The sequence below is a fragment of the Ursus americanus genome, chromosome 2 (genome assembly GCF_024610735.1).
Source record: "Ursus americanus isolate L20-20 chromosome 2, mUrsAme1.1.p, whole genome shotgun sequence".
Lineage (NCBI taxonomy): Eukaryota > Metazoa > Chordata > Mammalia > Carnivora > Ursidae > Ursus > Ursus americanus.
Genome location: NC_142128.1, coordinates 87,290,707 through 87,316,505, shown reverse-complemented (window position 1 = coordinate 87,316,505; position 25,799 = coordinate 87,290,707). Strand labels below are relative to the sequence as shown.

At 37.9% G+C, this 25,799-nt stretch overlaps 1 protein-coding gene across 4 annotated transcripts in view; it reads left to right on the top strand.

Moving 5' to 3' along the window:
- The window catches only part of TDRD5 (tudor domain containing 5), a 115,718-nt gene extending 92,690 nt beyond the window's left edge, over positions 1 to 23,028 (top strand). For all 4 annotated transcript variants that reach the window (XM_045811322.2, XM_045811319.2, XM_045811321.2 and 1 more), the window contains 4 exons: positions 7,285 to 7,464; positions 8,184 to 8,327; positions 14,593 to 14,803; positions 19,746 to 23,028. In XM_045811322.2, the coding sequence (XP_045667278.1) occupies positions 7,285 to 7,464; positions 8,184 to 8,327; positions 14,593 to 14,803; positions 19,746 to 19,990 (780 nt within the window). In that variant the 3' untranslated portion in view covers positions 19,991 to 23,028. The remainder of the gene's footprint in view (positions 1 to 7,284; positions 7,465 to 8,183; positions 8,328 to 14,592; positions 14,804 to 19,745) is intronic.
- Positions 23,029 to 25,799: the final 2,771 nt, after the last annotated feature.

The window sequence follows — 25,799 nt, the reverse complement described above, 5'->3', positions numbered from 1 at the left end:
GGGGAGAAGTAACATCTTTAATCTGTGAACACAGCATATTTCTCTCTTTAGGTTTTCTTTTATACTATCGTTAGGGTGTTATAATTTTCAGTATATGGGATATATTTTGTTAACTTTAATACCTTAATATGTCACTTATTTTGGGAGCAATCATAAGTGATACCTTTTTGTTTCCATATCTTCATTGCTAGAATATGGAAGTCGAGTTTTGTATTTTCACCTTAATCCTGTTAACCTGCTAAATTCACTTACTGTTTTTTAGGAGGTGTTTTGTAGACTCCTTTGAGATTTTCTAGATAGATGATAATATTGTCTGTGAATTGGGACAGTTTTATTTCTTCCTTTCCAATTTGTATATCTTTATCTAGGATTTCAAATATGATGTTGAACAAGAGTTGTGAGAGAGGATGTCTTGTTGTCCTGCTGAATGATTTTATCATGCATATATGGGTGTGAATGTTGTTAAATGGATTTTCTGTATGTGTTGATCATATTATTTTCTTCTTTAGTCTCTTAATATGGCATATTACAGTGATTCATTGAATATTGAAGAAGACTGGCATTCTTGGAATATATCCCACTTGGTCATGGTGTATTATTCTTTTTCTGAATTGCTGGATTCCATTTGCTAATATTTGGTGAAGATTTTTATGTCTGTTTTTCTGAAGGATATTGGTTTATAGTTTTCCTGGACAGTCTTTGATGGTTTTAGTACCAGGGTAATGCTGGTCTGGAAGTGTTCCTTTCTATTTTATTTTCTGACAAAGATTATGTAGAATAATTTTTTTTATTTTTAATTGACATTTTTGTGGTAACTGAAGTTTCATGTGCAGTTGTAAGAAATAATACAGAGAGATCCTCTGTAATCCTTGCCTATTTCCTCCAGTGGTCACATTTTATAAAACTGTAGTATAGTATTGCAACCAGGATATTGACATTGGTAAAATCTGCCTACCTTCACATTTCTCTAGTTTTACTTGTATTTATTTGTGTGTGTGTATTTAGTTTTGTGTAGTCGTAGCATATGATGGGTATCCAGCGGCACAGTCAAGATACCAAATACATCATCATGACTCAGGATCTTTTGTATTGTCCTTTAATAGCCACACCCACCATCCCTCTCTCCACAGTCCCTAACCCCTGGCACCCACTAGCCAGTTCTACATATCTAAAATTTTGTCATTTTAAAAATGTTGTGTAAATGAAATCATATAGTATGTGACTTTTTGAAATTGTCATTTTTTTGCTCAGTATATTCCTTGTAGATTCATCCAAGTTGTTGCATGAATCAGTTGTCTTTTTCCTTTTCTTGCCAAGTATCATTCCGTGGCATGTACATGCCACAGTGTTTCACCAGTAGCCCTTTGAAGAACATTTGGGTTGTTTCTAGGTTTAGCTATTACGAAACTATCACGAACATTTGTGTACAGGTTGTTGGGTGAATGTAAGTTCTCTGGAACAATTATTCAGAGAATATATCATTCAATTATAGTTGGGTGGTATGTGGAAATTACATGTTTGGTTTGATAAGAAACTGCTATTCTGTTCTCCAGAGTGACTGTACCACTTTACATTCCCTCCAGCCATGTGTTGAGTAATCCAATTTCTCTACATCTTTACCAGCATTTGGTGTTGTCACTAATTTTTAGCCATTCTGCTGATATGCAGTGCTATTTCATTTTGCTTTTAGTTGGCATTTCCCTAATGGCTAATGATGTTGAACATCTTTTCATGTGCTTATTTGCCATCTGTATGTCATCCTTTGTGATAAGTCTTGTCTTTTTTCCCTTTTCCTAATTCGATTTTTTGATACTTTTATTGTCCAATTATTAGAGTTTTTTATATTCTGGATCCTACTCCTTTATTAGATATGTGGTTTGCAGATATTTTCTTCTAGTTTGTATCTTTTTGTCTCTTTACATGGGCTTTTGCAGAGAAAACATTTTTTTTAAGATCTTATTTATTTATTTGACAGAGAGGCAGTGAGAGAGGGAACACAAGCAGGGGGAGTGGGAGAGGGAGAAGCAGGCTCCCCACTGAGCAGGGAGCCCAATGCGGGTCTTGATCCCAGGACCCTGGAATCATGACCTGAGCTGAAGGCAGACGCTTAACCTACTAAGCCACCCAGGTGCCCCCAGGAGAAAACATTTATAATATTGATATGGTCCATTTTATCCAATTTTCTGTTTTGCAAGCTTTTAATTTTAATTGTAATATATTTCACATAACATGTTATATTAGTTTCAGGTGTACAATATAGTGATTCAACAGTTCTATACATTACTCAGTGCCCATCATGATAAGTGTACCCTTTAATCCCCATCACCTTTTCCACCCATCCCCCCACCCACTGGTAACCATCAGTTCTCTGTAGTTAAGTCTGTTTCTTGGTTCGTTTGTCTCCCCCTTTTATTTCCCCTTTGCTCATTTGTTTTGTTTCTCAAATTCCACATATGAGTGAAATCATATGGTGTATGTCTTTTTCCTGCTGACTTATTTCACTTTGCATAATACTCTCTGGCTCATCCACGTCATTGCAAATGGAAAGATTTCATTCTTTTTTGGGGCTGAGTAATATTCTGTTGTGTCTATATCCCACATCTTCTTTAGCCATTCATCTATTGATGGGCCCTTGGGCTACTTCTATAATTTGGCTGTTGTAAGTAATGCTGCAATAAATATAGGGGTGTATATATCCCTTTGAATTAGTATTTTTTGGGTAAAAACCCAGTAGTGAGATTACTGGATCATAGGGTAGTTCCGTTTTTAACTTTTTGAGGAAACGTCATACTGTCTTCCACAGGGGCTGTACCAGTTTGCATTCCCACCAACAGTGCACGAGGGTTCCCTTTTTTCCACGATCTCTCCAACAGTAGTTTCTTGTATTTTTGATTTTAGCCATTCTGACAGGTGTGCAGTGGTATCTCATGGTGGTTTTGATTTGCATCTCCCTGATGATGAGTGATGTTGAGCATCTTTTCATGTGTCTGTTGGCCATCCGTATGTTTTCTTTGGAGAAATGTCTGTTCATGTCTTCTGCCCATTTTTTAAATTGGATTATTTGGTTTTTGGGTGTTGAGTTGTATAAGTTCTTTAGGTATTGTGGATACTAACCCTTTATCAGAGATGTCATTTGCATATATCTTCTCCTATTCAGTATGTTGCCTTTTAGTTTTGTAGATTGTTTCTTTTGCTTTTTAGAAGAATCTTTTCATTTTGATGAAGTCCCAATAGTTTATTTTTGCTTTTGTTTACTTTGCCTCAGGAGACATATCTAGAAAAAAGTTGCTATGTCCAGTGTCAGAGAAATTACTGTCTCTTCTCTCTTCTAGAATTTTTATTTTTATTTTATTGTTTTTTTAAAGGATTTTATTTATTCATTTGACAGAGCACAAGCAAGAGGAGTGGCAGACACGGGGAGAGCCCCACTGAGCAGGGAGCCCGATGTGGGGCTTGATCTCAGGACCCTGGGATCATGACCTGAGTCAAAGGCAGATGATTAACCCCCTGAGCCACCCAGGCACCCCTCTTCTAGAATTTTTATAGTTTTAGGTCTCACATTTAGGTCTTTAATCCATTTGGAGTTTATTTTTGTATATGGTGTAAGAAAGTGGTCCAGTTTCATTCTTTTGCATGTAGCTATCCAATTTTTCCAACACCATTTGTTGAAGAGGCTTTTTCCCATTGCATATTCATTCCTCCTTCGTTGGAGATTAACTGGCCATATAAATGTGGGTTTATTTCTGGGCTTCCTGTTCTATTCCATTGATTTATGTGCCTGTTTTGGGCTGACACCATACTGTTTTGATTACCATAGCTTTGTAGTATAACTTGAAATCTGGAATTGTGATTCTTCCAGCTTTGTTTTTCTTTTTATCAGATTTTCTTTTGATGGATTATGATTTTGATATCAAGACTTGAGAGCTCTCTACCTAGCTTAAAAATCTATCCATTTGGGGTTTATTATTTTTATTATTTAAAAAAAAATTTTTTTTAAGATTTTATTTGTCAGAGAGAAAGAAAGAGAGAGAGGGCAAGCATACAAGCAGGGGGAACGGGAGGCAGAGGGAGAAGCAGGCTCCCCGCCAAGCAGAGAGTCTGATGTGGGGCTTGATCTCGGGACCCTGGGATCATGACCTGAGGCAAAGGCAGGAACTTAACTGACTGAGCCACCCAGGTGCCCCTCTCCTTTCTTAAGATGGAAACCTAGATTATTGATTTGAAAACTTTCTTTTTTTCTAATATAAGCATTTCATGCTTTGACCCTCTGAGTACCACTTTAGCTCCATCTCACAAGTTTGAATATATTGTATTTTCATTTGGTTCAAATATATTCTGATTTTTTTGAGTGGTCATCTTTGACTCATAATTATATGACCCTAATTATTATGATATGGGTCATATAACAGTGGGTCATATAAGTATGAATTATTTGGAAGTGTGTTTCCAAGTGTTTGGACATTTTCCTGTTATCTTTCTCTTACTCATTTATAGTTACATTCTGTTGTCTGAGAACATATTTTGTATGATTTCAGTTTTTTAAATTTGTTAAGGTTCATTGAAGTAGGATATGGTCTGTCTTGGTGAAAGTCCCATGTGCCTTTCAAGAGACTGTGTTCTGCTTTTGTTGAATGGAGTGTTCTATAAAGGTTAATTAGATCCAGTTGATTGGTGGTATCATTCAGTTCTTCTATATCCTTGTTATCTACTAGTTTACTGACTACTGAAAAGAATGTTGAAGTCATCAACTATAATTTGGATTATGTCTGTTTTTCCTTCCTTGTCACTTTTTTTCCTTATGTATTTTGGAGGTTTATTACCAGGTGCCATATATTTAGGATTGGTATGTTTTCTTGATGAACCAACCCTTTTATCGTTACAAAATGTCTTTATCCATAGTTACTTTCTTTGTGCTGATGCCTACATTGATAGCAGTATAGCCACTTCAGCTTTATTTTTTTAAATTGTTGACATAATATATCTTTTTCCATTCTTTTACTTCTAACCTACCTGTGTAATTATATTTGAGGTAAATTTCTTGAGACACCATGTAGTTTAGTCATTTTTTAAATCCATTCTGATGATCTGAATTTTAGTTAGTATCTTTAGACATTTTACATTTAATATCATTATTCATATGTTTTGATTATAGGTCTACCATTATGTTTTATTTGTTACCTCTGCTTTTCATTCCTTTGCTCTTCTTTTCCTTCCTTTCAGTATTATTCTTTTTTTAGTATTTTTCTTATTTAGTATACTTTTTTAGTAGTCCGTTTTAGTTTACTTATTATATTTTTATTTTATCTACCTGTGTAGTGTTTTGACTGGTTACTCCAGGAATTACAGTATACATCTTGACTTTTCACAGTAGATGTAATCAGTATTTACCACTTCAAGTGGTATATAAATATCTTACCACCATTTAGGTATTTTACCCCCCTCCCACCTCCTTTATGCTATGTTTACATATAACAAGTATATATGTTGAGAATTTATAATGTTATAGTTTTTGCTTTCCGCCTTCAAACATATTATAAACAATCCAGGACAAAAATAGTCTATTATACTTCCCCAGATATTGATAATTTCTGTTCCTCTTTATATCTGATATTCCAACTTTCCTTCTGCTGTCCTCTCCTTTCTATCCAAAGAACTTCCTTTAGGGGCACCTGGGTGGCTCAGTCGTTAAGCGTCTGCCTTTGGCTCAGGGCGTGATCACGGCGTTCCGGGATCGAGTCCCACATCGGGCTCCTCCGCTGGAAGCCTGCTTCTTCCTCTCTCACTCCCCTGCTGTGTTCCCTCTCTCGCTGGCTGTCTCTCTGTCACATAAATAAATAATATCTTTAAAAAAAAAAAAACTTCCTTTAGCAATTCCTTTAGAGTATATCTGCTGACATGAATTTTTTTCGTTTTCTTCATTGGGGATGTATTTATTTCATCTTCATTCTTGAAAGATTTTTTGCTGGATGTACAATTCTGGGTTATCAGTTCTTTTACCAGGCCTTTAAAAATTTCATTCCACTTTCTTCTGGCTTTCATAATTTTGATGAAAAATATGCAGTGTTGGAATTGTTCCTTTACGTGTCATTTTCTTTTGCCTATGTTTAGGATGGTTTGTCTTTAGGTTTCAGGGGGTAGTTTATAATCTATTTAGACATGGATTTCTTTTTTTTTTTTTTTAAGATTTTATTTTTACTTATTTATTTGACAGAGAGAGAGAGAGAGACACCCAGCAAGAGAGGAAACAGGCAGGGGGAGTGGGAGATGAAGAAGCAGGCTCCCAGCGGAGGAGCCCTGATATGGGGCTCGATCCCAGGGCTCCGGGATCATGCCCTGAGCCGCAGGCAGACGCTTAATGACTGAGCAACCCAGGCGCCCCTAGATATGGATTTCTCACCTCATATTTGAGGTTTGCTAAACTTTTTGAACTGTAGGTTTATGTCTTTCATCAAATTTGTGACATTTTCGGACACTGCTTCAAATACTTTTTCTGCACTGCACTCTTTCTTTTCTCCTTCTGGGACTCCGATGAAGCAAATGTTAAACCTTTTGGTATTGTCCTATAGGTCCTCGAGGCTCTGTTTTTGCTTTTGTTTTCTCATTTTTTTCCTCTCTGTTGTTCGGATTGGATAATTTCTGTGGATCTCCCTTCAGGTTCATGCATTCCTTACTTTCCTCTCTGTCCTGCTATTGAAAACAGACCTAGGGGCCTTGCTATTCAGTATAAAAACCTTTGCTGAGTTCCCCTGTTTTTTTGCTTGCCCCACCCTCACCTTTACCCTCCAGAAGACCTCTGGTTTTCCAGCAGGAAAAAGAGGTGTATCTTCCTTTGTATATGGAATAGGTTATGTATCTGGAGATCTAACTGCTTCTTATAGAGACTTTCTACTTTTGCTTTTGTTTTTGTTTCCACTTTACATTTTCATTTCCAAAAACCTTGTACTAGCGATTTCTGAGCTTTTGCAGTATCTGGTATAAATTTGGTTGCTTCTCAGTTTTTCCTGCTCTAAGCTCAGAATTCTACTTTCTCAAGACTGCTTAGTAAGTTGTCATTTGTCATCTTTTCTGTATCCAGAATGTAGGTGGTATTTTCTTCTGTTCTAACAAGGAGTTTGTATCTAAATCTGAATATTTTGGTGATGTTTCAGGAGAGAGTATTCAGTTATGTATTCAAACTGCTGTCTTTACCTGGAGTCAGGAAAAAAATTTTAAACCTAAATTTTAAAATGTACTCATATAGCAACTGTAAATTAAAGGTTTTCTTTGTCTTCTGATACATTTTAGGATGAGATCCCCACTGGAATGCCATGCCTGGAATCAGTGACTATCGGTGATGATGTTTGGGATGAGAATTGGTTACCTTTGCAGGCTAAAATGGGAAAAGGGGGTGATGCTGCCTCCCACTTATTTACCTCAAGTCTTGGTGGAAAGAAACCATACCCATCATGTAAAGAAATGCCACAGGTTAGATCCCTGGGAAAACAGCAAATCATTACTGAAAAATGGAAATGTAAATTTCCTCAAGAAATTTATACACTCTAGAATTCAAAAGGATTTATCCCATGATAATTCAGAAGAATATATTTTTTTCCCCCAAAGATGATAGTGATAGGGAGGGGAACAAGTTGAAACAGGGAAGAGTAAATCATGGACTTATTGTCTTATCTAACCTTTTAACCATTATGATTTTTGTTTTATCATTGGACTCTTAGGCCTTGGGATCTATAAATAAACTGTTTTCACTAATTTTATTTTTATTGCATTAGCTTTGTAATATAATCTCTGGGTCTCTGCATTGAGAATTTTTGCTAATATTGGGCCTAACTATATATTTAAAATGTAACGTATTTCCCACTGGTTATTAGAAGAAATATCTACAGTTAAATTCCTCCTTATTATTTATGCCATTTAAATACTAGATGATCATGAAAAATCATCTGGCCATTTTCTTCAACAGTATTCAAGAAAATGCTACAAACCAGAGCTGTATTTGTTTTTATGACATCTGTGTGTTCCAAGGAATTCAAGATATTGGATATGGACCACACTGATATAGAAACTTAATAAACACCTTTTCCTGTTTGATCAACTCTGCCTCCTTGCCTTTACCTTGCCCATGTTATTCTTTGTCTGGATCATGTGGCTCTGTCTCTTGGTTTATGCTTGCAATTTTTTCTCTATAGGATTGGTGCTTTTCTGGACCCAAAGATGTATGGGATGATTCATGGCAGCCTTCAGGCCTTATGAATGGAGTGAAAGTAGAAGTTCAAAAACAAGAGGGATTGGGTGCTCAGGAAAAAAATACTGGCACAACCAGGATTCAAAAGGTAAATGTCTAATGAATGTTATCGACAGATTCTCATGAGGAAGTGCTTTCATTTTTAGAAAGTAAAATTCTTGTTAATGATCCCTCTCTAGCATTTGGTGGAACACCTATGCACAGAATGTAGGTTGATTTTAAAATTAATTTCAATCAACTTAATTGATTTATCTCTTCAGAAAATCCGAAGCTTAGAATTGAAAGATTGATAAAATCTCTACGTAAGAGATACAGAAAACAGGTATTTTCATATAATTTAGCCAAAAATATAAATCTCTACTTTTTTCCTTTTATGTTGCTGTGGCAGAAAGTGCTAATCCTGGAACAAAACCTGTTTGTCTTGGGTTTCTCAAATATATTACGAGCATCCTGAAAACAGCAGCACAATTTGTGTGAATCATGAAATCTGGCCACCAGGCCTCTGCACTTTTATTTTCATGTGTCACATTTAAAATAAAGGACTCAAAGCTGGGAGACTTGTTGAAAAGCAGATTTATGGTTATTTTGTATGAGCGCATGTATGCTGTGTTATATAGAACATTTCTGTTCCAGAAATGGGGGTTGCCTAACAGCACAGATTTCATTTTAGGATTAACACCTCAACCCTTCAGAAACGCCCAGTGCCCGTTAGCAGTCACACCCTGAGGCAACTAGTAATCTGCTTTCTGTCCCTACAGATTTGCCTCGTTAGGGCATTTGATACAAATGTCGTATAATGCGTGGTCATTTGTGGTTGTGTTTCCTTTGCCGTGCGGAAGATTTTTAGTTTCATGTAGTCCCACTAGTTTATTTTTGCTTTTGTTGCTTATGCTTTTGGTTTCATATCCAATAAATGATTACCAAAACCGGCGTCCTGAAGCTTCCCCTCTATTTTCTTCTAGGAGATTTTTCGTTTCAGGTCTTATGTTTAAGTCTTTAATCCATTTTGAGTCAGTTTTTGTGTCTAGTGTAAAATAAAGGTCCAGTTTCATTCATTTGCCTGTGGATATCCAGTTTTCCCAGCATCGTGTGTTGAAGAGACTGCCCTTTCCCCATCATGTAGTCTTGGCACTGTTATCAAAGATCAGTTGACTGAATGTGTGTTTTTATTTTTGGGCTCTCGATTTTATTCTTTTGGTCTGTATGTCTGCTTTGTGCCAGTCCCATAATGTTTTTACTGTAACTTTATAAGTGTATTTTGAAATCAGGAAGAGCGCTCCCTCCTTTCCCTCCACCTTTAAGACTGTTTTGGCTATTTGGGGTCCTTTGTGATTTTGTGGTTTCATATGAATTTTAGAATTGTTTTTCTGTTTTTGTAAAAAATGCCATTGACATTTTGATAGGAATTGCTTTGAACCTGTACATCACTTTGGGTAGTATGGAAATTTTAATATTAATTCTTCCAATCCGTGAGTATGAAATATCTTCCTATTTATTTATGGCTTCTTCATCAGTGTTATATAGTTTTCAGTGTACAGGTCTTTCACCTCCTATTCTTTTTGATGCTATTGTGAATGGATTGTTTTCTTAATTTCCTTTCCAGGTAATCTGTACACTCAATGTGGGGCTTGAACTCACAGCCTCCGACATCAAGAGTCACATGCCAGCCAGGCACTCCTTAATTTCCTTTTCAAGTAGTTCATTGTTAGTATATAGAAATGCAATTTTGTTTGTTGATATTTGAATATTCTCTTATTAGTCTAGCTAAAGGTTTGTAAATTTTGTTTATGGCTTCAAAAAACTAGCTCTTAGTTTCATTTTTTTTCTATTATATTTCATTTATTTTTACTCTAATTTCTATTATTTCATGCCTTCTGCTAACTTTGGCCTTAGTTCTTTTTTTTAATTCCTTAAGGTATAAAGTGAAGTTGTTTGTGATTCTTCTTTCTTTATGTAGGCATTTACTGCTATAAACGTTGCTGTTCATCTCAGCTCAGGCTGTGAAGGGGCTGGGGTCAGCCTCGCACTGGACCCCCCGCCAGTGGGGAGCCTGCTCCTCCCTGTCCGTCTGCCCCTCCCCCCATTCATGCGCTCTCCCTCTCTTTCTCTCTCTCTCTCTCTCAAAATCTTTAAAAAAATTCCTCTTAGTTCTCATTTTGCTGTATCCCATAAATTTTGGTATGCTGTTTTCATTTGTCTCAGGATATTTTCTAGTTTCTCTTTGATTTCTGTTTTGACCCATTGGCTGTTCAGGAATATGTTGTTTAATTTCCCAAGTTTCTGAGTTTAATCTTCATTTTTGATGGATATTTCCCCTGAGTGTTGAATTTTAGGGTGACACTTTTTTCTTTCAGCCCTTTGAAGATGTCCTACCATTATGTTCAGGCTTCTGTTGAATTGCCAGCTGTCAGGTATCATTGCTCCGTTGACAGTGATGTCTTTTTTCCTCTGGCTTCTTTTAAGATTTTTCTGTCTTTTGCTTTAAGCTCTTTGATAATGATATATCTAGATGTAATTTCCTTTGGATTTACTTTGTGGTTCACTGAGCTTATTGAATAAGAAGATTGATGCCTTTCATCAGTTTTAGAAAATTCTGGCCTATTTGTCTAATCAAATAGTGCTTTTCCCTCATTATCGCCCTCCTGCTGGCATTCCAGTTACCCATGTGCTAGCACTTTGGCTGAGTCCCACATGCCTGTTGGGCTCTTTTCTCATGTTTACATTCTTTTTTCTTTTTTTCCGCTGTGTCTCAGTTTGGAGATTTTCTATCGATTCTTCTAAAATACTAGTCCTGTCATCTGTGGGATCCATTCCGCTGCTAAACCCACACATTGAATTCTTAATTTCAAACATTTTTCAGTTCTAGAATGCCCATTTGATTCTTTTTTTAAACTAAATTTGAATTCTCTGTTTAAATTCTCCACATTTTCATCAATTTTTTTCTGTCACTTCCTCTACATTCTTGATCATGCTTAATCACGGTTATTTTAAAGTTTTTTTCAGATGATGCCCATGTCTGAATCAGCTTGGGTATGTTCTTCCCCCCACCCCCATATTTGATCTTCTCTTTTATCCTGATTTTGGCATTGTTGGGTTGGGGTGGAGAAAGTGGGAAGCATATCTCATGAGTTTTTTAATTGAATATTGGACATTATGGATAAAAAATTCCAGAGGCTCTGGGTAAGTTCTCTTCCTCCAAGGCAGGCTGAGATGTCCTACGGCTGGCAGATACCAGCCAGTCACCTTAACACACACATTGAGGTTTGGTTTTAGGTTTTGTTAGCACTGCTATTTTTCACTTTTGTCCTTACTCCTTAGATGTGGCTGTTACTCCTAATGCGGGATCCTTTGGGGATCTCAGCTGAAATCCTAGGTGGGGCTGAGATTCCATCCTCTGTCTCCTCAGCTTTATAAGGTATATTTCATATTCCATATAGGTACCCATTTAAAATGCACGGTTTAATGGCTTTAGTATATTCACTAGTCCATTAGTTTATTGTGCATTCATCCCACAAGCAATTGTGGAACATTTTCATTATCCCCCAAAGAAACCCTGCATCCCTTAGCTGACACCCTACCCCTTATCAGCCAGATACTCATCTACTTTCTGTCTCCATTGATTTACTTATTTTTTGCAACATTTCATGAAATTAGAATCAGTACAATATGTGACCTTTTTTTTTTAAGATTTTATTTATTTATTCGACAGAGATAGAGACAGCCAGCGAGAGAGGGAACACAAGCAGGGGGAGTGGGAGAGGAAGAAGCAGGCTCCCAGCGGGGGAGCCTGATGTGGGGCTCGATCCCATAACGCCGGGATCACGCCCTGAGCCGGAGGCAGACGCTTAACGACTGCGCCACCCAGGCGCCCCAATATGTGACCTTTTGGGTCTGGTTTCCTAACATAATATTCTCAAGGTTAATCATGTATCAGTACTTTATTTCCTTTTATGGCCGAATAATCCATTGTATGGATAGACCTCATTTTGTTCATTCGTCAGCTGATGGACATTTGGGTTATTTTCAGTTTTTTTTGCTATTATGAATAATGCTGTTGTGACATTCATGTACATGTTTTTATGTAGATGTGTATCACGTTTTATGAGGGTATATATCTAGGAGCGGAATTGCTGGGTCATATGGTAACTCTTTATTTAATGTTTTGTGGAATTGCCAAACTTTCCTAAATAGACATTCCCACCAGCCATATAAGAGTGTTCCAATTTGTCCACATCTTTGCCAGTACTTGTTATATCTATTTTTTTTTAACATAGCCATCCTAGTGGGTGTGAAGTTGTATGTTATTGTGGTTTGGGGCTACGCTTTTGATTGCACATGTTAATCATGTTTCTTGAAAGTTTGTCATTTACCTCTAGTTCCATGAGGTGTATTTTCAGATAACTATGACGGAGGCAGTCACTGATAACTACAGAGAGCTAAATCTGGTAGAACAATGCTTCTCAAAGTATAATGTGCCTACACATCCCCTAAGAATCTTGTGAAAACGCAGGATCTGATTGAACAAATTTGGGATGGGGATGCAGGCTCTGCACATCTAGCGAGCTCCCAGGTGATGCTGCTGGTTGGTGAACCACACTTTGAGCAGCAAGGCTGGAGAACACTCTGAGAAAGAACCTCGATTGTCAGTTAAGTGCTCAAGTTGACTGCAGGCACTTGCTTTCAGGGTGTCATACAAATTTAGACAGGATTTGCCTTTGTTACTTTTTTTTTTTTTTTCAGAATAAGAAGCTATTAAAATGCATCTTAATTATGTTTTAATGATGTATCTTTCTTCGAAATCATATTTATGAGGAAAGAAAAAGAATATTGCCTTAAAAATTTGTTTCTGATTTCAATTTTTGTTGAAATCTACTGAAAATAGCAGGGCGTAGTATAAAAAAAACACTTGGTCTGCAGTCTACGGCTTAGCCTCACCACAAACTAAAATCTGCAGGTTGGCACAAGTTACCTTTTGGAGCCTCAGTTTGTCTATCTGCAAAGACCAATTTAAATAGTGATCTTTTCAGCTCCAAAAATTTATCATGTTAGTGTTTATTTACTTGGCTTCGGAGCCTTATTGAAAGAACTCACTAACGCTTAGCCTAATTCTGAGAATAAACTTGCAGGGTAACTAAAACACACATGAATTGCATAAGCCAAGTAAAAATTTGAATCTGGATCTTTGATTTCCTGAAGTAGCGTACTGTGTGGCCAGTATAGCTTGTGAGTTTCATTTTTGCTGTCAAAAAAAGGCTACACACATAGCCCTTTGTATATTGCATAATAGTATAACTGCATTCATGCCTGCCGCGTTTGAAAATGAGCAGGATTTTTTTGTTATGGAACAGAAAAGGAATGCCAGCTGATACTAAATGTCTACTACATATGAGCCTGAAGAACATACAAAGCTACATTTTCTGTTTGTATAATTACTGGTTCAGTTCACTCAGGGCAGATCCCAGACTGTCGGCAGCCTAGATGGGGTAGGGCTGGCTTTGTCATATTAATGCCAGTTACCATCACAGAAGATAAATGCTAAGTTACCATAGATTGTATCTGCTTCAGCAATGACTGTACAGTAGGATATAGGATCTCATGGTTAAAATTTGATATTCCATTCACTTAAGTTCAATTTAGTCTCCATATGGGATGTTCATCTTTTTCTCTCAAACCCTGGTTCTTAATACTCCATTTTGTCTCTTCTTCCGAAGAGCCTTCCTTTAACCACTTTATGTTCTCCTAGTGTGGTGTTCTCTCTGCAGAATGCGGGCAACACCTCCATTCATGGCTGGCTGCAGGACACACAGTTTCTCTGAGGGCTGTGAGCTTAGGGACAGGGATCCTGTCTTACCGGGAGGTGGTGAGAACATGGACTGGGCTGAGTTTCCATCTCTGCTTTGTCACCTACTGATTGACACTGGATAACTTCGCCTCTTGTGAAAAGCGTTCTACTAAGTGAAAGGGCCCATAGTGAGGACAAACCCCTAAGCTAGAGCGGTCGTCCTGAGGTTTAAATGAAGAAGCACCTGCAGGTAACCTGGCAGTGTGCCAGAGTGTGAGTGCTCACCACGTCCTCTCGAATTTCCCGCCACCCTTCCTTAGCTCTGTGCGGCAGCTTTCAGCACCGGGTTTGCTCATAATATGTGTCCAATAAATGTTTCTTGAATCGCGAAGTTAGAGAAGGACTCATTTTTTCTAGAACGCAACTAGGTTCTTATAAGTAAGTAGTGGTATTAATTCTGATATGAAAAATATTTGTCTTGTCTATAACTAAGGAACCAAAACAGGGTTAATTCCCCCTGTTACGCTAACAGTACTTTTCATGCTTTTGCTCTTCTTTTCTCATCCTGCAGCTGCCACCCGTAGAGAGCTCTTCAGATCCTTCCACATTGCCCAAACTGGAGGAATTCTACAGCTCTCTGATCCAGTCGCAGCAGTCAGCAGAAGGGAGCCAGCCCCAGCCCAGCTGCATTCAGACTCTGGCAAAGCCAGTGCAGCTGTCCACAGCAGCCCTCAGTGCAAGTCCCACGGCGCTTGATTCTGCAGAAAAACACTCTGGTTCAGGTAGCTTTACATAGAATCGACAAATACCGTGGTTTGTCATCCTGCTAAAAACTTTCCTTTATCTTTTTCAGAACATAACTTGAAAAATTGCTGACTTTAGCATTTGTCTCAAGTACTTACTGGGTTCAGTTGTTCCCTTCTATCTTGCCACTCCTCTTTTTTTTTGCAGTTTGGTTGAGGGGAGTCAGTTTTACATACAGTAGAATTTTCCAGTTTTTAAGATGGTTCTGTGAGTTTTGACACATGTGTACAGTCTTGTAACCACCACAGTCATGACGTAGAACAGTTCCCCCTGTTCTTTGCTTCCCTCTGCACTCATTCCCTCCCCTTGCTTGCTGGTTCCTGCCATGTTACTTTCTCTTTTCTAGAATTTCATAGAAAGAGAGTCATGAATTATACAGTTTTTAAGTCTGACCTTTTTCACTCAGCACGATGTTTTAGAGATTCGTTTAAGTTGTTGCCAGTGTCAAAGTTTGTTCTTATTTATTGCTAAGTGGTACCAGTTGTCTGGCTCTGTTCCTTAGATGGACAGACTTGAGCCCGTATGAATAAAGCTGTTGTGGACATTCACAGCTCTTTGTGTAGACGTGTTCATACATACCGAGGAGTGAAATTGCCGAGTCACGTGATGACATGATAAACTTTTTAAGAACTGCCAAAAAAGTTTTCCAAAGTGGCTCTTCCATTTTTTATTCACACCAGTAATGTGTGAAATCCGATTGCTCCATCTCCTTGCCAACAAATGGTATTATCAGTCTTTTAAAATTTTGCTGTTCTGGTGCATGCGTAGTGGTATCTTATTGTGGTTTATGTTTCACTGTTTGCCGGTGAGGTTGACCGTCTCTTCATGTACTGTCTTTAGTGAACTGTTTGCTCATTTTTATTGGATTATCATCTTTTCATTGATTTGTAAAAATTCTTTATTCTGGACACAAAAGTTTTGTCAGATATAAACATCTGTATGTATGTGATACATATATCACAACTATTTTCATGCATGTGACTTCCTTAACATCTTTGGAAGAGCAAAAGTTTTCATTTTGATGAAGTCTGATTGATTTTTTTTCTTAACATAAAGTTTGAGTTTTTTGTGTCCTGTTTAGAAATCTTTCCTAACCCAAGTAACTGCTTTGCTTTTTTTCTTTTGAAAAGTTCTGTAGTTTTAGGTCTTAAAATTAGATCTGTGATCCAGTTTGTTAATTTTTGAGTTATGGTTTGTATTAATATTATGGTGTGATATAAGGATCAATGTTTATTTTAATCGCATATAAATATCAGTTGTTCTAGCACCATTTGTTGAAAAGACTATCCTTTTTTAAACTGCCTTGATATCTTTGTCAAAAGTCAGTAGGCTGTATATGGGAGGGTCTGTTTCTGGACTTCCTGTTATGTTTTAGTGGTTTATATGGCTTTATACCACTGCCTTGATTAGTGTGGCTTTATATGTCTTAAAATCATATAGTTTTGTTCTTTTTCAAATTGTTTTGGCTATTTTAGATCATTTTCCATATGAATTTTATAATTAACATAAATTTACACAAAGCCTGCTAAAATTTTTATTGGGATTTCTTTTCATACATTGTAATACTAGTTTCAGGTGTACAGTATAGTGGTTCAGCAATTCCATACATCACCCAGTCCTTATCACCACAAGTGCTTAATCCCCATCACCTATTCAACTCTCACACCCCCTCTCACTTCTGATAACCCTTTTTTTCAAGTTTTTATTTAAATTCCAGTATAATTAATATACAGTATAATACTGGTTTCAGGTGTACAGTTTAGTGATTCAACACTTCCATACATCACCCAGTGCTCATTACAACAAGTGCACTCAATCCCCATCACATATTTTGCCCATCCCCCCCACTTCCCCTCTTTTAACCATTAGTTTGTTCTCTGTAGTTGAGAGTCTATTTCTTCGTTTGCTTCTCTTTTCTCTCCCATGCTCATTTGTTTTGTTTCTCAAATTCCACATGTGAATGAAATCAAATGGTATATGTCTTTCTCCTGCAGACTTATTTCACTTTGCATAATACTCTCAAGCTCCATCCGTGTCATCACAAATGGCAAGATTTCATTCTTTTTTATGGCTGAGTAATATTCCATTGTATATATGTACCACCTCTCCTTTATCCTTTCACCATTCCATGGATACTTGGGCTGTTTCCATAATTTGCCTGTTGCCGATAATGCTGCTACAAACATCAGGGTGCATGTATCCTTTTGAGTTTGTATTTTTGTATTCTTTGGGTAACTACCTAGTAGTACAATTGCTGGATCAGAGGGTAGTTCTATTTTTAATGTTTTGAAGAATCTCCATACTGTTTTCTAGAGTGACTGCATCAGTTTGCATTCTCACCAACAGTGCAAGAGGGTTCCCCTTTCTCCACATCCTTGCGAACACCTGTTGTTTTGTGTAGTTGATTTTAGTCATTCTGGCAGGTGTGAAATGATATTGCATTGTCATTGTGATTTACATTTCCCTGATGATCAGCGATGATGAGCGTCTTTTCATGTGTCTGTTGGCCATCTGTATGTCCTCTTTGGAAAAATGTCTATTCAAGTCTTCTGCCCATTTTTTATTTGGGTTATTTGTTTTTGGGGTGCTGAGTTAGTATAGCTGCCAGGTATAAGTTCTTTATATATTTTGGATACTAATCCTTTATCAGAGATGTCATTTGCAAATATCTTCTCCCATCCTGTAGGTTGCCTTTTTTTTTTTTTTAAGATTTTATTTATTTATTTGACAGACAACCAGCGAGAGAGGAAACACAGGCAAGGGAGTGGGAGAGGAAGAAGCAGGCTCCCAGCGGAGGAGCCTGATGCAGGGCTCGATCCCAGGACCCCGGGATCACGCCCTGAGCCGAAGGCAGATGCTTAACAACTGAGCCACCCAGGCCCCCCTGCCTTTTAGTTTTGTTGTTTATACGTTTGCCGTGCAGAAGCTTTTTATTTTGATGAAGTGCCAGTAGTTAATTTTTGCTTTTGTTTCCCTTGCCTCTGCAGACGTATCTAGAAAGAAGTTGCTATGGCTGATCTCAGAGGTTACTGCATGTATTCTTATCTAACTAGATTTCTAGCTGCCTCTTCTCTGGTACTTTCTTCGCACAAATTTAAGGCACTGTGGCCTTCTTGAATTCCAAACTCTGTCTTTTCAACCCAGTAAGATCTCCAGGCTCAGTTTGGATTCTCCCATCTTGTACTGAAGCCTAGAAACTATTTCAGTGGTGAGCTAAGGCCCTTGTAGGGCTCACTTCATTTGTTTCCCTTCTCTTAGGGATCACTGTTTTGCATGCTTGTTGTTCAGTGTATGAATCTGCTGCTGTTTCATACATTTTGTCCAGTTTTCCAGTTGTTTAAAGCAGAAGAGATTGTTTTTCTTTTCTTTTTTTTTTTTTTTTAAGATTTTATTTATTTATTTAACAGAGATAGAGACAGCCAGCGAGAGAGGGAACACAAGCAGGGGGAGTGGGAGAGGAAGAAGCAGGCTCATAGCAGAGGAGCCTGATGTGGGGCTCGAACCCAGAACGCTGGGATCACGCCCTGAGCCGAAGGCAGACGCTTAACCGCTGTGCCACCCAGGCACCCCAAGAGATTGTTTTTCAATCACTGTTGAATTAACATCATATCTGGAAGCAGAAGTTTTGCTGTTCTTGGGGCACCTGGGTAGCTCAATCGTTAAGCGTTTGCCTTTGGCTCAGGGCGTGATCCCGGCGTTCTGGGATCAAACCCCACATCAGGCTCCTCTGCTGGAAGCCTGCTTCTTCCTCTCCCACTCCCCCTGCTTGTGTTCCCTCTCTCGCTGGCTGTCTCTATCTCTGTCGAATAAATAAATAAAATCTTTAAAAAAAAAAAAAAGTTTTGCTGTTCTTTCAAATTCTTTGATCATGTGTCCCTGCTTTCATATATTTGTACCTTTTAAAATCTGAGCTCACCAAAACTGTGTAAAACCTCTTATTTTATTAGAACTCACCAGCTCTTTTCCTCTCTAGTGGACATTAATTATAGCTTTATGATCAGAGTTTTACATTTTGGAATACCCTGTGAAATTCTCCTTGAATATAATTCATCACAAATGTACGGAACATATACCACACACTGCATTGCTGCTAAAAATGCAAAGATGAATAAAGTACTGGATTTCGCCCATATTTTCTCTAGATTTTTTGAAATCGGTGTTTTTAAGGTCTAGAGCAGTGCTTTTCAATATGTAATCATACTTGTACTAGTGTGCGAAGTGTTTGTGATGATGGACAACACATTACCATTTTATTTAGTTCACCTGGATTTTTTTTTTTTTTCTTAAGTAAAGCATAATTTTCTTGAAGGAAGCGGTGTGTTTGCTTCGATGCCGGCAAAAGCTCCTTCTCTCATTGTAGGCAGGTAATAAAGAGTTCACGGTCTAGAGTATGCATGTGACAATGCCTAGCATTCCCTTCCTTTGGCACTAATTCCTAAGGAATTTATTTTATGGCTGATAACTGGTTTTTGGAACTTCTTACAAACATCTTGGTTAGTTTTGTTTTTACACTGGTACAGACTCAAACTGAAACCACTTTGGCAATAGAAAACAGCTGTGGGACACCATTGTGCTCACTGCTGGAAGGAAAGAGAGCTTCAGGACTCCTCCCTGGAATTGGAATTATATGCAGTTTGTGACGTCCTGGAAAGAAATTTTCCCTTCCCTGTTGATAAGTATATTTTTTGTCTCTCTTTTCCCCCCTCATTCTGACAAGGGTTTATTTCGTCTCAGTTCCCCACTCTCATTTCCATTCCATTTGTTGACTGGTTTGACTGTCATCCTCTCGAATTGTACCAAAAGATGTCACCACCTAAAGAAAATGATTGTCACACACATTAGTAAAGATCTAGAATGAGAAAGAGAAGGCAGTGAGTGTGAGAACCCCTTGAATAGACTTATGTTTTCTTTCTTTTTCAGTGGAGAGCTCTCCGGAGAGCCTAAAGAATGATTTCTCTAGTAGCCATGCTATTACAGTATTCAAAGACAAGAGTCATGGAGCCATGGACCAGCTCTCTTTGATCTTGTCTCCTGAGCATCAGATTTCCCAGAAGCTCTACATTCCTCGGAGCACAGCCACCGCTGCCTTAGGAGCCGCTGCACGGTTAGCCACCTCCAGGAGCCTCTTACACTGGTACCCCAGTGTGAAAAGGATGGAAGCGTGAGGGAGGGAGTAGGGAAGAAAGTAAGTCCGGTGCTTTAGGTCTTCGTGATTTCCCAAGGCCAAGACAAGGAGGAGGTATTGAGACAAAACTGTATTTTGGTAGTTGATGCCTTTGTCTTTCTGTGTGACCGAATGTGAGCTTTATTTTGCTAACAGTCCACTTCGTTGTGTAAGTATTGGTATTTAATGTTAGTTTTAATTTCTATTGACAGTGTTTCTTATTCCGTATAGTTTTGTTCACCTTAATGTAATAGTTTAAAGGAATTTTTATTTTTTGTTGTTTTTGTGTGTGTTTCTATAAATGTTTTTCTTGTACATATCATGACTGATAAATGAAAACTGAAAAACTAATGTTTTGTGATCCATATTTAGTAAGACAAAAATGATCTCAGAGTCTTATCTCCAGAAAAAAGATGTCTGAATTGTAAGGCTGCTTTTTCTTTCTCATTTGAAATTTTCTGTATCCTAGAGATAATCCAGGGCTCCAGTTCTTACCATTATTATTTCTTTGAAATGCTAGGATCAGTGAGAAAATCCACATCCTGAAGCTTTGGTCATATAAACACTTTCACATTTAAAAATTTTGAATAGTCTTTCAGTACAGGCAGTTTCCTGAAGACTAATAACAAAATTCTAGAGACTGGTTGTTGCAAGTTGGCTGCGCCGTCTCCGAAGGCCTCACGGTTCCTAGGAACATCAACGTTTAAGCATCTGTGGAACATGGTTTTCTCTGAAGTCAGACTGTGCAAAACACCATATAGCTCATAGTAGGATCCATCAAGAAGAAATAAGAGACTGAAAGGTGAAATTCAAGAATGTGAGTGGTACTAGTTTAAATTCTCTGTGATAAAATACCAGACTTATCCCCAAATTTAAAAGATCCAATACAGAAGCATTTCTTGAAGTAAAATCTGAGAAAGAGCTGTGAATTACTTGTGTGCTGCATATAATTCGATTCTCCCCTTCTGGGTCCCTCCTCTAATTAGGGCCTCCTGTTTTGGCATTACACGGCAGAGCTGGCCCCTACTTCCTTTCTCTCTTTCTACAATAAGGAATTTCTCCTCTTCTCAGCTACTCAATCAGCAAAATGTCTGCTGTGGAAAGAATGAGATGAAAGTAAATATGAAGTACATTTAAATTTAGACTGTTACTGGCTGAAACTTCTTTCTTAGAATTAAGCAATCATGAAACAAAGTTAAACCCTGAGTCTCTAAATACTGATGGTTTTGGTTTAAAAACCTTAGAGAAAACATATTTCATAGAATAAAATTTAAAAATCCAGATTCACCTTGAATTCCAATATATCTGTAAGAATGATGATATTCTAATTGACAAAAAAAAAGGGGGGTTGGTAATCTGGAAACATCCTGATAGTTGATCCAACAGAAAGAACAGGTACCCATTTGGGTTTCTGTGATTTTATATTAGACATCTTTATAGGAGAAGACAGTTGGAAAGTTATACGGAGGGTCAATGAACAGTTAAATGTCATATGACAGTTAAATATCATTTATGATACTCAACTGTGTTACAAACTGGAAAAGTTCTGTTTTTCATGTAGGTTTAGGTAATTACCCACAATTTGTTTCTAAAGAAGAAAATTCATTTTGGAATTATGCTTCTTAGAATTCTTCCTTTAAAGAAGAAGCCAAGTTTGAGTAATATACTTCACTTCTCCAGATGGGCAGTCCTTGGGTTTGGGACAAAGTGAATCTGGTAGTATTTACATATTTAGTAGGTCATCCTATAACTCTCTCTGTAATAGCATGAGCTACCAGGAGGAACTCTGCCAATGCTGGGTAACCTGACAGCAACTGATTTTACACTTTGCCAGTTAGATGGGGTTATGGAATCAGTGTGCTAATAAAGCTCCTTGTGATCCCATCCATTTGCAAATGACCAGATAGAGAGACGGAGGCATCTTAAACTAATGAGTGTCAATATACTTTGAAAGAAGCCTATTTAGAAATTAATAGTTAACATCCTGAGTGAGCAGAGCGAAGAATGAACCTCTGAGAGGTATTTTGACTACTTGGCTTTGACTAAGACAGCCAATCTGCCAGTTTGTTTACGTACCTTCTCATAAGGTGAGTTTTGCTTGGCAGTTAACTAAAATAGCCCAAAGCATCAAAAAAAAAAAAAAAAAAGTACTAGATCATTTGAACTTGAGTAAATAGATTCATGTATATGGGCAGGAATAGCAATAAGAAATGTTGAAAAGATAGGTAAATGCTCTGTGGTTTAGGGTTAAGTTAATTGTATCTTATTGTCTAAAGATGAGTTGATATATATTATACTTAGAACAGTCCCCTTCCCCATGTTTTTGTTGTTAAGGATCTGTCAGAAGTCATGGAGTTCCCCAAGAAGTGTTGAATGGGAAGCGGGGGCTTGAGTGTGTGAGAGGGAATGGGGATGAGAATGTAAAGGAAAGTCCTGGTTATAAACTCTTTAGGGATGTAAGAAGGAGTAGCTTTACGAATAGCCACTCAGGTTTTAAATCCAGTGGCTTGTAGCCAATACCCATCTCCCATCTAAAAACACACCATGAGATATCAAAAGAGGGGCCCTTCCAGCTGCAGTCAGCTAGGCCTGTAACCACCCTCTGACTCACACATCTGAGATGCCAGTTGCCCATTTCAAGGCATGAGGATAACTAGAGGCTTCTGCCTGTAGTCAGATTCCATCTAACCTGAAGACTTAGAATTACAGAGTTTTAATCTAAAGGGGAACTTAGATGAGAAAGTTAAGCCTAGAAAGACTGACTCATCTATGGTCCCATGCCTCACATTCCCTTATGGGCTAACTCCTAGCTCAGCGCCTTTCCCACAGAAAACTATCGCAACTCTGTCTTGTGTAATTTAAATGATTTGGTGCCAGAAGACGTAGTTTGGTAGGTAAGTCCAAAAGAATGGTGGTTCTGATAGCTGGGCAAACCCTTGGTGTTGAAGGGGAGATAGATTGATTTACAAGATCTTGTATTCTTGAATGTGGCTAGCTTAAATAACAGTGGGCCAATTCTGTGGCTAAAGAATCGGGGGGGGGGGGGGGTAGGGTCGCGGTAAGGGATGAGAAACCAGCATCCTACAGAGCAGTCTTAAGCTTCCTACTGACATTTATTCATGTGTAGCAAGGCTTTCCTAACAAATTGTTGATATTTTCAGAATTCATCTCCTTTACACTTACAGTGTCGTAGACAGCATTATTCATATTTTTACAGGAGCCATCACTAAGACAACATTTTCATTTCCTGGAACCTGTTCAGATCTTGACGTTTTCCAGGATGCCAACCAAGGTGTATAGCAACTCAGTCTGCCTATATTCTTTGAACATAGCCCTATTCCTAACAGATATCGTTCGTCTCATTTCATCAGTCACCAGTCAATCTAAGAAGCTCTTGGTGTCATTAGCCTATTGGAACCAGAATACTTTAAATTCTCTTTTTAACCAGGTAGACAAATTATTTTAACTTCTCAGTCAAGGTCTTCTCTAACATTTAGAATCACAGTTGACCTGTGTGCCACTTTTCACATGAAATTGAGTGTTTTACCCACTTCAAACTTGAGTGGAGAATTTATTCACAGCTAAGATTTCTTGGTTGTAAACATAGTTTTCAGGAAATGCTTTTAAGCTTTCTGTTTGGTATAAACTTTGTTTCATATTTTGGTTAAAATTTTTTTTTAATTTATGGAAAATGTTTATAAGAAACAATGTTTACTTGATTATTACGTCTTAGTGCAATTTAGATAAATAATTTGATGAGGAAACCAAACTTAGGACTCTTTCTCTGCACTCTAAGCTTTTGTTATGTAACTAATGGGAAGTTAATGGGATCAAGGAATTATGATTGGCCTAATGTTTGGAGTTTGTAACAGCATTTTGTTTGATTATATATATTTATGATGTTGGAATTTGTTTTGTCAAAAAAATGTCTAGGTGTTTTTTTTGTAACTAGTTTTTGTTTTGATGATTCTGAGGAATGAACATTTCACTGAATATGTGACCCAAAGAACTTAGTTGACTAAAATACAAAATTTGCTTATACAGTTGTGTAAACAGAGATTTGACACTCTTCTTGGCTGAAATATGTCTTCATTTTTGCCATGACCTTTTTATTCCTCACCTTTGTAAACCTTTGCTATGTTGTAGGTAAATACTTTTATTCCACGAAGCTGGAATTCATTCATACTGGAGCCATGTCTTGAGTAGCTGAGCGCCACGTTCTAGACTTATTTTATTTCTCTTATTATAGCAACATGTCAGACCCTTCTCAGCCACGTTCCAGGTCCTTAAATTCTCTTCTGAGACTTTCCACACACGGATTGCAAGCCTGCTCTCCACGGGCAGCTGTAATTCAGCGTTCTGCCAATGCTCACTTGATTGTCCGAGTCCACATCCTGAGCCTTTGTTTGCCTGGAGCAGATTATTTCTAGGTGATTCTCAAACTCCATTCAGGTGGTTTGGTCAAACTGATCCTCAGTCTGTCATGCCACGGAACCGTAAGTAGGAACCAAAGTCAGCTCAGTTCATTTCTTGCTGCAACAGATGGCTCCTTGACGAAAGTGTCCTGTTACTGCCGCTGTCACTCATACGTTCTGATGACAGATCTCTTCTGATACCATATATAGGAAAATACCTGTCAGCTAAGTGAGACTGTGTGTGTACCAGGATATCGACTATGAAGCAGAGGGTATCCCTGAAGGATGTTCCCTTTCTCTTCCCCATGATACCTGTCTTCCTCCTTCCTGATGGATGCCTATCTTCCCTTTTGCTTGGAAGGATGAAACTTAAACATACATGATATGGGCCCGAGTCATAAGTTACCCTTTCTTTTCTGAATTTTAAAAGTAGTAACATTCCTGTACTGATCTGGAATAGGATAGCTAAATAAATTGGGAGTAGGGGGTGGAACATTTGGCTATAATTAAGTGATAGTGTACTTTTTACACCTTACATTTCGGGCAGGGAGCGTCTGTTTATTATCAGCTAGAATGTGATTTCCATCAACTTTTCTACAGTTGATGTTGATTTATTTTTGCTAAACTTTCTAGATTCGGAAACATAACTCCACCAAAACTTTTTGGTCTTTATGTAGTTTTTACTCGTAATTGACTTCAGATTCATGAGGCTCAGCAAAATTGTCTAAAACCTTAAAAGAAAAATGGTGAGTTTTTCAATAAAATGCAAATCAGGTGTAGCAAACCTCAGTGTAGTTAAGTATCAAGTAAACCTGCCTTCTGTGTTGGCTTTGCTTAGGATCTTTTCAAACTTACAGTCATTCAACATTGTGGAAATCACTTTGTTGTATCAAATCTAGAGTTCTATGGGAATTTTTGTTTTTTGGCTAATTGAAAGAAATCAGAGCTCTCTGGTACTACTTTGTCCTTGTAACGGGTCGTAAGCGTGGCATACTCTTGAGACTTAGCCTATTAAAGACCATTTGTTGAGCAACTCAGTAGAATCGTCTGTTTGACATGAATATAATGTCTAAGAATTTCGAAGTTCTATATGCAATGGACCAGTGATCCCTAACCTTTTATGGGGTCATAAGTTTATTTTTAATGTCGAATACTGAGGGCGATCTCCCAAGGAAGTAGACATTCACATTCATATAAAATTGTTTCCTAATTTCTAGGAGTCCATGCCCCCTGAAACCTACCCTACACTTTCTTGAGTTCAGAAAGATCGCCGTCCCCCACCTCCACTGTCCCCTGTGCCATCCACTGGTTGCCTCAGATACAAACCTAGGAGCAGAATCATCCTTGACTGCTCCCTGCCCTTCATCCCCTCAGTTGATCCATTATCAAATCCTG